Below are 14,228 nucleotides of genomic sequence, written 5' to 3'. Positions count from 1 at the left end.
ACACAAGAAATCCTGTTTAGTTCAGCTAAACTAGTTAAAATTATCATCAGAAGTAAAGTAACGTCTCTTTTCACACATCTGTGCAGTTCGTAGTGTAGAACGTCTATGGAGATAAATTCTTCTATATGCAGGTATGTAAGTTTGTGTGCATGTGCACACAGTAATAATTTAATGTATATAAGAATGTAAGAGCTCTCTTGCAAACTCCAGAAGTCTTTAGCCATTTCATGTATGACTGCCTGAACCAAAAGCATCTTTGTCTTGTTATTATTATAATTGAAAAGGAATTGATATTTTGTACATGGTTTGAGAAATCAAATTTTGTCACTAAGAGCTGACTATTCATAGAAATTTTTTCATTTGTAAGAGTTGTGCATTTTGCTGTGATATTTTAAATCTTGTATTTCTAAGATGAGTCTTTTTTTGTTAACTTGTCGGATTTGAACTATTTTCAGTTCTCTTAGTGAAATTATTCATTTTTAGTACATTCCTACTGAGATCTGTATCATTGCTAGCTTGTATGCTAGCACTCTAGTGTAGCTCTCTTCCTCTTAAGGGAGTCTGTATTACGGCTTCAGTTAAACGGCACTACCCTAAACATTACTCACCCACTCTTGAAACATGTTTTTTGTTTTGTTTTGTTTTTCAGCAGAGGAGTAGTTATGAAAACATTAAACAAAAAATAACAATTTGCTTAAGCAAAGGASAGGAGACAATAATAGCCAAGAAAACCTACCAGATGGTTCTTTTAATAAATACATTACTCTCTTTTATTTTTCTCCAGTTTTATCGACTAACATAACAGAAACTTTCAGACCATCAAACCAATTTTCACAATCTGCCATAAATTTGCATTTCACAGAAATAATCCTGACAAGCACTAATAGATGAATGTTGGCGCAATAATAAAACAGTATAAGGCATATTTACACCATCTTTACATACAGAACACTGTACACACAAAAAAATCACAGATCCAGAACAAAGCAAATTCAATCCTTTAGACGTTTTACGTTTATAGGCTTGGTTTCAAACAAATAATTCTCCAAGCAACAGACAACCTCTTGTTCTTTTGTGATTTATTTGTAACACTGTGCTCATGCAAAATAGATATTTGTTTTATTGCATTAACATTGAAAGAACATTGGGAACTAGTTCTGAAAACAGTTCAATCACATTTTAAACCCTGTTTCTCTTCATCCATTGCAAGTCTGAGTCATTTTTACTGGTGACATAAAACGAGGTGTTAACTGATGATTGAAATTTTTATTTGATAAGGTCCAGAATGATAATGAAGCTCAGCTGACTACAGTTTGAAAACCATCTTTCTTGACCATGCACATTTTGCTTTACTATTATGAAGTGGTTTAGATGAGACAGCTTTTGTATTTTTTAAGTTTCTATCTTCTTAAATATATTTTTAAATAAACCATGTACTATCCAACATCCACTGTTCACGGAAAGAAATAAGCAGCAGGAATAGCTCTGGTGGCAGAGTTAGCTAGGAAGAGGACATCAGTAAGTTAGTGGCAACTTAATAAACATCAAATGCCACAGAGATACGTCATGAAAGAGGTGATTACTATAACCCATATTTCTGTAAGAGTTCAGATTGCCAGGGACGTTTGCGCTCTGGAAAGTAATCTGGAATGTGGATTTTTTTAAAATCTTGGATACATTTTCTCATCTCTTCCTCAACACTCAGCTTCTCACACACCTTCTTTTTGGAAAGATTTGTTTCTCTGGATTTGCTAATGAGAGTTTGAAAGAGTTCACTGTTCCTACGTTTGTCTGGAGGTGGCATCCACTGCACTGGTGCCTTCTTGGATGGACGATCCAAAGTGAGAGTATTTGGTTGGTGGGCTGTGGATTGCTGCGTGGTAGTGGCGTTTTCTTGAGGAGTGCTAGCTTCTGAATGGCTGTCACAACTCGAAGTGGACAGCTCATTACAGGAGGTCCCACTTTCACTGCCTTTGTCYAAGACTTTATCATGCTTCCTTTCTTCATGGTCTTGTTTGGGGGAAACGGTTCTCTGTGGAGGCCCTAATACAAGGCAGGAAAGAAAAAGTATTAAACAAGCACTGGTTTACACAGAAAATGGATGATCAGCTATCATGTAAAAAAAGTGATTCAGGCTCAGTTGGGATAAATTAGTGACATTTCTTTCAGTCAAAGAGAAGTACACCAAATTATTACACAATTTGCGGGTCTGGTCTTACACATGTGTTCAATTCAATATTCTCCCTCCTAAAAAATGTCTACCTCAAGAATAAATTCTCTGTCTGCATAAGAATCCAGGTAATGAAATGTGTATAATGCTCACAGATTATCTCCACCAGAAATCCCTGCAGGCAAGTTTAAATGAGCTATTTTTCCATTATGGCCCAAGAAGTTTATTATGAGAAATCAGATTGTTGTAGTATTAGGAAAATAATAGCGTAAAATTTGCAACCCTTTTTCCTTAGCTTAAATAAAAAATATTCCAAGGGTTTTAYTTTTTTCAGAAACTCTAATTTACCTTTTCAGAACTGTCTTCTGATACTATGCTCCGTAGATATCAACCCTACACAAAGACTCTGGACAGAAAAAGGAGTACTAATCCTAGAATAACAGAGAGATCAGTCTCTACTAATAGAGTCTTTAGGCTTTTTTTACTCCTTTGTCCTACAGTGATTTCACTGCACTTCTTACTGCCAATTAATATACCAGACTTGCTTCACTGCAAATTCAGAATTCAGTTATACATATCTTACTGCACAACCTGGCAAGGAAAAGAAGGTTATGAAGTTACCAATAAAAAAGCATTCTGTAACAGCAGAGAGAGAGAGAGAGAGAGAGATCTGATGGCCTATCAGCAGGAAGTGTGCAGTGCTCAACATGTCTGAAAATCAGATCTGGGCTGTTATTTTCTCTAGATATTACTTTTGCTTTGAAGTCTTAAGCAGAACATGAAGAAGTAGGTGGTAACCACTAAATCTGTACAAGCATTTTCATTTCTGAAGCTTGATTTCAAAACTCCAACTGTGAAATGATGCTATCCTGGCATCATAATAAATGTCATGATCTCAATCTGGGGCACTATCTAAAGCTCATAGAAACATCCATGGAGTTCAACAGGCTTTGGATCAGACCAAAGAGACAGATTTCAATGGTGTTAAGCATCAAAATGAAAATGAAGGGTGGATTTTCTGTGGTAGCTSTGTGTTTACTAGGAATTCTGAAAGAGTTTAAACAGCTTACACATCTAAATGTCTTACAAAACCCAGCTTATCCTTACAGTTTGCCYGAGCACCACCAGCATCACTTCCTGCCTTTGTCATTAAGAAGATTCAGGTAGCCCAACTGTGAGTTACTGGGACAGAGCTGACACTTATTTTTTTAGAATTTAACTCTTCTTCAGAATTACAAATTAAAAATATAATTCCAGTTATAAAGAATGCAGGAGCACTCTTGTGTCTTCTTTAACAATGCACTTGTATGATTCAAAGGAATCAGAGAAGACTGCAATATTTTATGTGAGAACCAGGGGAAAWCAAGACAAAATATAAAAGCAAATAAATGTGAGTTTAACAGCAGCAGCATCCAGCAATCTGCTTTTCTTGTTTTAGCCAGCATCCAAAGACACTGTATCACATTTCTACAGCGTACCTACAGAAACACATGAATAATGAAGATTTAGGAGAAGAGACAATAGTTCATCAGGGTGTGTACATACCTTATTAAGAGCGAAAAACAAGTGATTTTCTACTTCATTATATCAAACAAAAATATTTAACACACGGCTGCAGCAATTTCTCTCCTCTCTCTCTTCCAGAAATACATTCATCTTCCTAAATAGATTTATTTACATGCCTTCTTTCTATTGTTGTATTTGGCATTTAGCATTTCCTAGCTCAAAAGTGTGGTATGGAAATGCTAAATCTAGAGAATTATTGACATTAGTACTGATATACTGAAGGTGACATTACAGAATTACACAGGCTTTGCAGCAAGCAGTTTTAAGTCTGAGCAGTTAATCAGATAATGATTTCATATAGTTACTCTGATTTTCAATAGCATAACTATCATCAGTATCTTTTATAATCATAGTGTCTTTACATACACTATGACTGAGTTTTCTGTTAGCAACACCTTGCTGTCTTGAACTCTTTCTTTCCTGGCCATTTTTTTCAGTAACTTTATAAMTCAAAATATTCTTTCTGGTTGGTCTATTTATAATTACTTCTCCGTTGCTGCTACTTGCTTTCCAAGGCTCAAACCTGCAATGTATCAAGCATCCAGTCTAAGAAAGCACTGAGATATATACACATTCCTTCAAGAATAAGAAAAATTTCTTTCACTTCTACAAGATTATTCAAAAGCCTTATATTAGGCAAGTATTTAAATGCTATTTTGGATCAGAGCCCTGAGATTCAGTACTTTGCAGTACTGAGCTCTGTATGCTTCACTGAATCATCTAAATTCACAATGACTTTAATCCAAACACAGGTTTCTTCCACACCTCTCCTTTTAAAAATTAACAAATCCTCCCTCACAAAGAATTCTTTACATGCCTCCTCAATTCTTTCTCAACAGTGTGTTATTAACAGAAGCAACAATTCTTTTGGAGGAAAGGTTTTTCTCATAATATTTTCAAGCTGCTTAAACCCAACAGAATTGAGAAATACAGGATAAATGATTCTCAAAGGATATTTGGTTCAATTTCAAAAGCAGAGATTAGCAGATAGATTTAGATACATCTCCAATTCAAAAACATCTCCCTGTTGCCCTCTACACTGGAATACTCATCTGTGGATGGGATGTTGTTTCTACCATACCTGCTCAACCCTTCTAGAATATCATTATGAACTTTCAAAGAGGTCTGTCTACCTAAAACTATTTATGTTCCAGGCCTGCAGAATAATTCTTACATCCTAGAGAAAGTATATTTGCTCCATTGTGCATACTTCTAAAATACTTCACTAACTCATAACCTCCCCGCTTCCCTTTCTCCCCAACTCCTGCCCTTTTGAGGTCTCCTACCTGGAGCTAGCTCTCCAGCAGAGAGAAGCTGGAATGAATGCACTGTACCTTGCCCTTCTCCACTCTCTCTCCTTCACCCAGATATACCCAGTTGCTCTCTCCATTGCCCAGTTCTCCAATAGTTCCCAGTTAACATTTCTCTTCCAGGCCTTTCCAGTAGACCTTGAACTTCCCATTTTTTCCTTTCTCATTTTGCGAGGAATATAGGAACATTGTCAGAGTATGCAGGGTTGCRATGAGGAAGACTAAGGCCCATTTGGAATTAACTCTGGCAAGGGATGTCAAGAACAAGAAGGGCTTCTTCAAATACGTAAGTAGCAAAAGGAAGACTAGGGAAAATGTGAGCCTCTTGCTGAATGGGGTGGGGACCCTGGTGACAAAAGATAAAGAGAAGGCAGTGTTACTGAATGCCTTCTTTGCTAAGGCCAGCTCTCAGGAATCCCAGAGCCTGGAGATGAGAGAGAAAGTCTGGAGAAAGGAAGACTTTCCCTTGGTTGAGAAGGATTGGGTTAGAGATCTTTTAGATGAACTTGACACCTACAAATCCATGGGCCCTGAAGGGAYGCACYGAYGAGTACTGAGGGAGCTGGTGGATGTGACTGCTGAGCCACTCTCCATCATCTTTGAAAGGTCATGGAAAACAGGAGAGGTGCCTGAGGACTAGAAGAAAGCCAGACTCATTCCAGTCTTCAAAAAGCACAAGAAGGAGAACCCAGGAAAGCACAGGCCAGTCAGTCTCACATCCATCCCTGGAGAGGTGATGGAACAGCTCACACTGGATGCCATCTCCAGATATATGGAGGAAAAGAAGGTGATCGGGAGTAGTCAGCATGGATTCACCAAAGAGAAATCCTGCCTAACCAATCTGATAGCCTTCTATGATGGAATGAGTGGCTAGGTAGATGAGGGAAGAGCAGTGGATGGTATCTACCGTGMCTTCAGCAAGGCTTTAGACACTGTCTCCCATAACATCCTCATAGGTAAGCTCAGGAAATGCGGGTTAGATGAGTGGACAGTGAGGTGGATTGAGAACTGGCTGAAAGGCAGAGCTCAGAGCATTGTCATCAGTGGCATGAAGTCTAGTTGGAGGCCTGTAGCTAGTGGTGTCTCTCTGGGGTGAGTCCTGGGTCCAGTCTTGTTCATCAAAGACCTGGATGAAGGGGCAGAGTGCCTCCTCAGCAAGTTTGCTGAGAGGAGTGGCTGATACACCCAAAGGCTGGAGAGGCTAGAGAGTCAGGTGGACAGGAACATTAAGAAGTTCAACAAAGGCAAGTGCAGAGTCCTGCACCTAGGGATGAATAACTCCATGCACCAGTCCAGGCTGGCAGTTGACCTGCTGGAAAGCAGCTCTGCGGAGAAGGATCTGAGAGTCCTGGTGGACAATAAGCTAATCATAAGCCAGCAATGTGTCCTTGTAGCCAAGAAGGCCAATGGTATCCTGTGGTGCAGTGTCATCAGCAGGTGGAGGGAGGTGATCCTCCCCCTCTATTCAGCCCTGGTGAGGCCTCATCTCGAGTACTGTGTCCAATTCTGGGCTCCCCAGTACAAGAGAGACATGGAACTACTGGAGAGARYCCAGTGTAGGGCTACAAAGATCATCAGAGGGCTGGAGCATCTTTCCTGTGAGGAAAGACTGCGAGAGCTGGGCCTATTTAGCCTGAAGAGAAGACTGAGGGGGGATCTTATCAATGTGTACAAGTACCTGAAGGGAGGGTGTCAAGGGGATGGGGCCAGACACTTGTGCCATGCGACAGGACAAGAGGCAACAGGCACAAACTGAAGCACAGGCAGTTCCGCCTGACTGTGAGGGGGAATTTCTTCCGTGTGAGAGTGACAGAGCACTGGACCAGGTTGCCCAGAGAGGTTGTGGAGTCTCCTTCYSTGGAGATMTTCAAGGCCCGCCTGGATGCAACCCTGTCTAACATGCTCTAGGTGACCCTGCTTGAGCAGGGGGGTTGGACTAGATGATCTCCGCAGGTTCCTTCCAACCTCAACCATTCTGTGATTCTATGATTTATTAATCATATATAGCTTTATCTCTACTAAGCCACAGCATCCACATTAGGAAACCATTTTTGATAACAGTTGTTAAAAACATCATGGAGCACCTGCTCCAGTGGTGACTATGAGCAAAAAGCAGCTTAGTGGGGGGGTTTCTCCAGACAGGTTGAGAGACGAGCTTKTCGTTTCCCTGGGCTTACTGCTTCCACCAGGGCTGCTGCAGGCTGCTTCTATCAGAGACAGATAGCAATACTTTGCCGGTCTTACGAGCGTTGAGGGAGTATCTCAATCACATTTCACTGACAGGGGTGAGCTCTTACATTTACTTTCACTGTATTCATTCCTCTTCTGTGTTATTTCCTTGAACAAAAATTTACTAGCAGAGCTGAGCAACAAAATAACCATTTTCAAATGAATACTGCAAAATATTCACAAAAAAWTAATCAAAAACTTTTAAATGTAATTTTCTGTGGTAACARTCTGCTTCTACTAGTTGTAATAAACTGAACAAGAAACAGAAAAAGTCCTCTCTACCCTCTCTGTTGAGCAGTAACTGATCAACAGAGCTCCAGTCAGGGACAGAAAATACAATGGAAGCAATAACTACTGGCTGAAAATTGTAACCAAATACTTCTGGAAGTCAAATACAGTTTAGAAACATCTAAACTGCTTGTGCATGTGAAGAACTGTTTCCTGCAACAGAGGAAAATGCCACATAGGAAAAACTGAAAACACAGCAATAATGATATTCTGCTTATCCATATTTCAGTTTATTTATACAGACAACTATTTTCTTAAATATTAATAAAATAGGCTTAAAATAAAGGGAACCTATTCAAATCCAATTAACCTGACTGCTCCATTTCSCTCTCCCTTTATAGATGTGCTAGAGGGAAATGGAAGCTGTAAGGTCCTTTCCATCYTGTTTACAGGCCCTCTGAGCACATTACATTCATGTCAAATGCCCAGTTTATTGTACGCACAGTGGCATGAACTTCTTCCTCACTCAGTTACTTTATTCCTAGAGTGTTTCAAAGATCATTTGTTTCCTTAGAAATCAGTTTGTTTTTACTACAGCACGTTGAAATTATGAACATATGCARCCCAACTGAGGGTAGCTATTTTAATAACTATGGTTTTGATGCAGAGAATCTTAGTTCTACAGTACAGCAGTTACAGCTGAATGTAACACAGGTAGGTAAGAGTAGAGGTTGATAAAAAAAATAGTCATTCGGAAAAATATATATATAATGAACACTGTAGATATATTCAATTTGCAGTGGTTACAACTCAATGAGAAAGACTGTAGTCTGTTAAAGAACACTCTTACATTTCAGATCAGGAAAAATGTGAAATGATTTCACTTTTATCAACTATAAAATGACATCTGTTTTCTGATGTAAATAAAAAATTAAATCAATTTAAAGATAAATAAACATAGAAATTCTTGTCTTTTTATCATATAATTTTACTGAAAACAAAGTAATTTGGGGACATTTTATCTTCATCATTTCTGTTTCTTTAAATTTACTTTCTTTTCTTTTTTTTTAAAAAAAAAAAAAAAAGAACAGTTCTAGTATATATACTGCCTCTCAAACCAAAACTAATAATCTGATTGAAAGCTTTTTTGGAATGACTGATAAACTATAGACAGAACTAACTCCTGCATCAAAAAAGAATTTTTACCAAATAGTCTATTTTCATTGAAAATGGGTCATAAAAACATTGCAGCAACAATATTAAATACTGATGTAGTAAAACCTTCCATTTTTTAGATGATTTCATCAAAAACTAAAACAAGACGATAGCAGGTTTTTAAACTCTCTAATCATATTGGAAGGCTCAGAAATAAGAAAGCAAAGAGAAGAAATGCTATTTTAATTGTATTTGTAAAAGATATCTAATCCAATAATACTGTTTTCAGCTTCACTCCTTTTTTTTTTTTTTTTTCATGTTTGAGAATATTGGCAGTATGTGATTTGCATCTTACCTTGCATGAAATATTTTTTTTTTTCCTCAGTGTAGCTTATAGCTTACACTGGACTACAGTCTTGTACGTGGCARAGAACTTCCTTCATGGACATAGCTAGGTTAAACCATTTATGGACCTTTCCTTGCACCTACTTGCTTAAATTATATTATATTCAAATTACATTACTGTGAATAACTAAGGAAGAATGAATATGAGAAACATAAAAATAACATCCTATTATTTTTATGATCCTAAGAATCTAAGTAAAATTTACTATAATTAATAAGCTGTCACAGAAAAAAATACTTATCAAATTTCACAATAAAATAGACTAATGCATCTTGCATACCATTTTTTCAGTATCTTTCATTAACATCCATGGTATTGCACTAACTTGAATGCTTAGAGAGAAGTCACCTGTGAAACCTGATAACAGATTATGACTACTATGGGAATATTTTCATTACCAGACTTTTGGGTACTTAATATCACAYTTCAGTGATAAATGAGTATCTTTTATATCTAATTTCATTTTGATTTTATTTTTAAAAMAGATATTTTTAAAAGCTATAATAAGCTCTAAAAAACTGTCATTTTTCTGTGGCATATTAATGATACTTCCATTATTAGAAGATAATCCTGTTCTTAGAACTCATGAATTAATTCCCTGACACTGGTAAGGGATTCAGCCTGCCTCTTATAACTTGAGTTCTYGGTTAAGACTAGCAGCCATAACTTCTGTTCCTTGCCATCCTATCAAAATCCCTTGRACTTTTGGCATTACAGAGCTTTACAGCATGCAGATTTACGAAGGTCCTGCTGATCCCAGGCTTTGCCCTCCTTACCAAACACACACAAAAAAAATCAAATAAACTCCACTGGCTAATGGCCAGAAAAGAGKTTATATTTTTGTTTAGTTATATACATCTTGTTAAGGCAACTTTTCTACTTATTATAAGTATTGCATTTTACATGCAATTCATTCCTATCTGCTGTGAGAGCCCAAGGCTTATGCTTTACTTAATTTCTATTTTAARCCCAATATGAAAGCCTGCACAGGGATGAAGTGGTACATAGTCTGAATCTCTACCTACAGATGAACTTTACCCATTACGAACACCCCAAACAGACAATATTGATGTTAATAACTAAGCATGTAATGTGAAAAATTTCTAAGTGCTTCTAGCTCCACTCTTAACAGTGTATACTTACAGGAAAAAAGACTTTAATGTAAAGAATTCAGTGGAAAAAAACATAATGTGTAGGAGTCTTTATGCTGTTTCATTCACTTTCACAACTATTTAATTGATTTCACTCACTTAAAATATATATATATATACAGACACACACACATATATATATATATACATATATATATATACATACACACTCAAATTTCAACTCGATTCTTATCAAAAGATCCAAACCACTGTTTGGATTAAAGTCCTGATCCAAAGAATGCTTAGTATAAAATAGTGAAGTATTTTTCAGAAGGAAGATTGAAACTTATTTTTTTTTTCCTCCTTTCAGATGAGCAGCCAGTTGCTATGGAGAGCCAAATGCTTACAATTTGGTGTTCTTTGGCCTGACACGTGGTTGGTCAATGCACAGTAGTAAAGCTTCAGTAAAAAGAACTGAGATTCTTCCCTTTATCTTGGTTTACTCCCAAGTTTTCCAAGTAATGGTATTCATTTAGAAGAAGTGAGCTAACTTTCCTCAGGCAATAGAGACAATTARTATATGGGATTTGATTTCGTTAATGCTCTACACGCTGAACTCTTGGGTGAAAAGGGCAACACTGTTGACGTGCCAACTTTAGTACTCTTAGCAGAATTTAAATTTTATGTGGACTAAGAATACTAAGCAAATAGCCTTGCAGATGAGACTGTCACGGGAGTGTCTTGCTTGTGAATCTCAGCAGGACGTCAGTATAAGACAGACATGTAGCCACTCGGTAACACGGTGAAATTAGGTACTCGCATTTTATCAAAACACTTTTGTAAATGCACCCTATGTTCTGGCAAAGCTTCAAGTTCACATCTACAGGGTGTGTAAATTAATTTGGCCATTTTGATAGGATGGTAAGGCACAGAACCACTAGCAAGTGGCTTATGAGCTGTGGATCGTTCCAAAACTGCATCCAGTTAAGCAAAAAGCTTTAGACTTAAATGTTGATCCCATTCAAATCAGAGACAACACTCTCTTTGACGTAACAGGTGCAGAATCAATGTGAAAGCTACAAAGATTTGGTTCCAAAGGAGAGCATCTTTATTCTATCATGAATGCAAAAAAAAGATCTTAGAAGGAAAGCATATTTCATGGTGAAAGCAGAAAGGATGAAAAATACTTCTTGCCTTTTCTTWAAAAAAAAAAAAAAGGCAAGAATGATTTCTAAAACTTTTCTGTGCATTACTCAAAAAGAACACCATTTTGCCAACTTCCCTAGAAAATTCATCTTCAGGTGCATAGTTATTGTAGATAATATTTAAGCCCTCAAATATTTGAGCAATAAATTGTGAAAATACTGTGTTCTAAAGAGAACCTCACTATAGGCTTAATTATCATCTTTGCTAGAATACAGCTCTTGTAATAGCAGTGTTCAGTGAGTCATTGTAGAGAAACTAAAGAAATGATGAGAAATTAAAAATAATATGGAGGTTATGAGGGAGATGAAGGCAAAATATATTCCTTGATTATTCCAATATGTTTTATTACATTCAGAATGTAATAGGAAATATGATTTTTCCCATAATATTTCCTGTCCTCTATGCCATATCTATGATACATTTTATATGCTTTAATCCCAACACAAAATTCCAAAACGGGAATTCTACTGAAGTCTTACTGTTATGTTTAGGAGCATTAAGATATTTAGGAATGTTTACTTGTTGTTTGAACACATGGATGTTTCAATACGATGAATATGTGTGTGATTGCACACTTGATGAAGCCTTTTATTTAAATCTCCTTACCTGCCATGGAAAGATAAAAAGACACTGTGTAGAGATTGCAGCTGTACTGGGCACAGTTCCCACAGGGGAAATTACCCTTTAATAGTGTTAAGCTCAATGGTGTGTGAATGGTTATGTGGTACTTGAAGTGAATGAACCAATTTATCTTTCAGATTAGGACCACATGCCTGTAAGTGATAAGTGCTTTGTTTCAAAAGAAAAAAAACATAAYAACAATAAAAATATTTTTTTTCTGTCACATTTACTACCATCTGATGTTAAACTAATTTCTAAAAATGGTAGAGTAGAATGAGTTATATAAAATCTTTGAGGAAAAACTATGTATTTCAACTAAGGCTGTAATTTAAATACTGACTTTATTCAAAATATAAAAATACTATTTTGTATATAAGGAGTGTATCTTTTTTGTTATTTGGAATGACAGAAAAAGACAGAATATATACAGTAAAAACTCTTTGCACATTGATGCTATGCTGGAGAGAGAAGAAAATAAAACGTTTGGAATATAGACGACACAAGCTGAATTAACATCAACAGACTGAAAGTCAGGAAGCCACTGATACTGTCAATATCCACCCACTGTAAGTGCATGATAGATTTTATCAGTTTCAGGAATATATAACTAGGTCAATACTTCACAGCCAAAGATGTGAACTGGCCTGATTTTCTTTGAGCAGATCAGTGTTTAGGACAGATTGCACAACCTTCTGTAAAATCCCAGAAGCGAATTTTAAAAAGGCTTCACTAGGCTCACGACAAAGGGAATGTTGTAGCAAGTTCCTAGCAGACATTGCAGATTTTCTGAGCCACACAGATACTTCATAGTTTGTAGGTGGGTTATTTGGAGAAATGCGACTCACTAAAATAGAATAGAATTTTCTTCCTGAAGCAAACTTTGGTAAGTTGTCACTTTTTACGTGATGGTCGTATGCTATACTAATCTCCATGAACAGCAGAATAATAGCAATAGCATACAAATATTACAGTAATAGAAATAAGACTAAGCTTGAGCTTGAGATTGGAGGCTTTGGACTATTTTAGAATGAAGGCAATTTGATATGAATGCACTTTACGTGTAGAGTGGTTTGTTGACTCATCACCTGTAGCTATATTTTTCCCTTGCCCCAAATCTGAAAATGTACGTAGTTAAGTTTGATGCTTAAAGTGAATTTCAAAAACTAGTGCATTAGTATATATAACAAGTAAGGATGACTTTCACAAAAGGCATGCCTTTGCCATAACTTCATTTGTTACTGTGAGCAGCCCAAACTGTCTGTATCTCCATAGCATCTCAGTAGCATCTGGTATATGTGCTTGTCATTCATTTACAGACTGTCAGTAGGTTTGTGTTGAGCTTTATATAATAGATTATAATAACAAATACCATTTGCCCTTGTTTGATTGTTATTCTTCGACGGCTGTCAGAGTTAAAACTAAATCTTTAGTTCTGTCCAAGAAAAATGCTTATTAGTTTTTACAAAATTGATATTGAACTTCACCAAATTATCTCTAGTTTATTAATCGAGGCATCAGAAAGTTAGTAAGACTTGGCTAGAGCCATATTCTCAACTGACCACAAAAAGGAGTCAGGAAAGTGGTATTGAAAGCAGGACATTTTATCATACAGTTATTATAAACTCCCTTAAGACTTCGGTATTTCCTTCCACTACCTGGTGCTGCCAGAAAATTTACTTCATTAATGCTAATCACTGGAAGAGATTTACTTGACACAGGCTACAGTCTACCAGCTTTGTCACCAGCCCTTGTAACTAAATGACTTCTTACCCTGGAGAAGGATGCTGCGGACTGCTAGAGAATCTCAGTTTCAAGTATCCAAATGTCCTTAAGTTGTTCTGTCTTAATCATTTTCTTGAAATCACCTCTACCACAGGCTTAAATTACAAGGGGAAAAAAAATCAACAGTAGACAATGGCTTCGTAGAGGAAAAGGGACAAAAATGAAAGACAATCATTTCATCTTATTATTACAGAAACAAATCCGAAAGGTGTCTCCCTCCCAGAATTCACTGCACAAACTATAAATCACTATTTATTCCGTGGTTTTAGGGACTCAGTTCTATTGCCTATCCTATGTCCTCAAACTGCATTTAGAGGAAACAACGGGGTTATGGCACGTTGACTTTTACATCCCTATCCTTTCCTTGGGAACTGTCTGACAGATACTATGATTCCCTTTCTGTATTCCCTTCTCTTTTCTTCTAAGGGCATATTTACCCCTAACTCAATCATGAATTTCAATCT

The 14,228-nt window shown here is 36.8% G+C and overlaps 1 protein-coding gene across 1 annotated transcript in view; it reads right to left on the bottom strand.

Moving 5' to 3' along the window:
- Positions 1–772: 772 nt before the first annotated feature.
- KCTD8 (potassium channel tetramerization domain containing 8) overlaps positions 773–14,228 on the bottom strand; it is a 97,455-nt gene continuing 83,999 nt past the window's right edge. The window contains exon 2 of the mRNA XM_085322769.1: positions 773–2,043. Coding sequence (XP_085178895.1) covers positions 1,583–2,043 — 461 coding nt within the window. The 3' untranslated portion in view covers positions 773–1,582. The remainder of the gene's footprint in view (positions 2,044–14,228) is intronic.

The sequence above is a fragment of the Rhea americana genome, unplaced genomic scaffold (assembly GCF_003343005.1).
Source record: "Rhea americana isolate MKP2758 unplaced genomic scaffold, rheAme1 scaffold_8, whole genome shotgun sequence".
Lineage (NCBI taxonomy): Eukaryota > Metazoa > Chordata > Aves > Rheiformes > Rheidae > Rhea > Rhea americana.
Note: the sequence above shows the minus strand (reverse complement) of the source record. Positions and strands in the feature narration are given on the sequence as shown.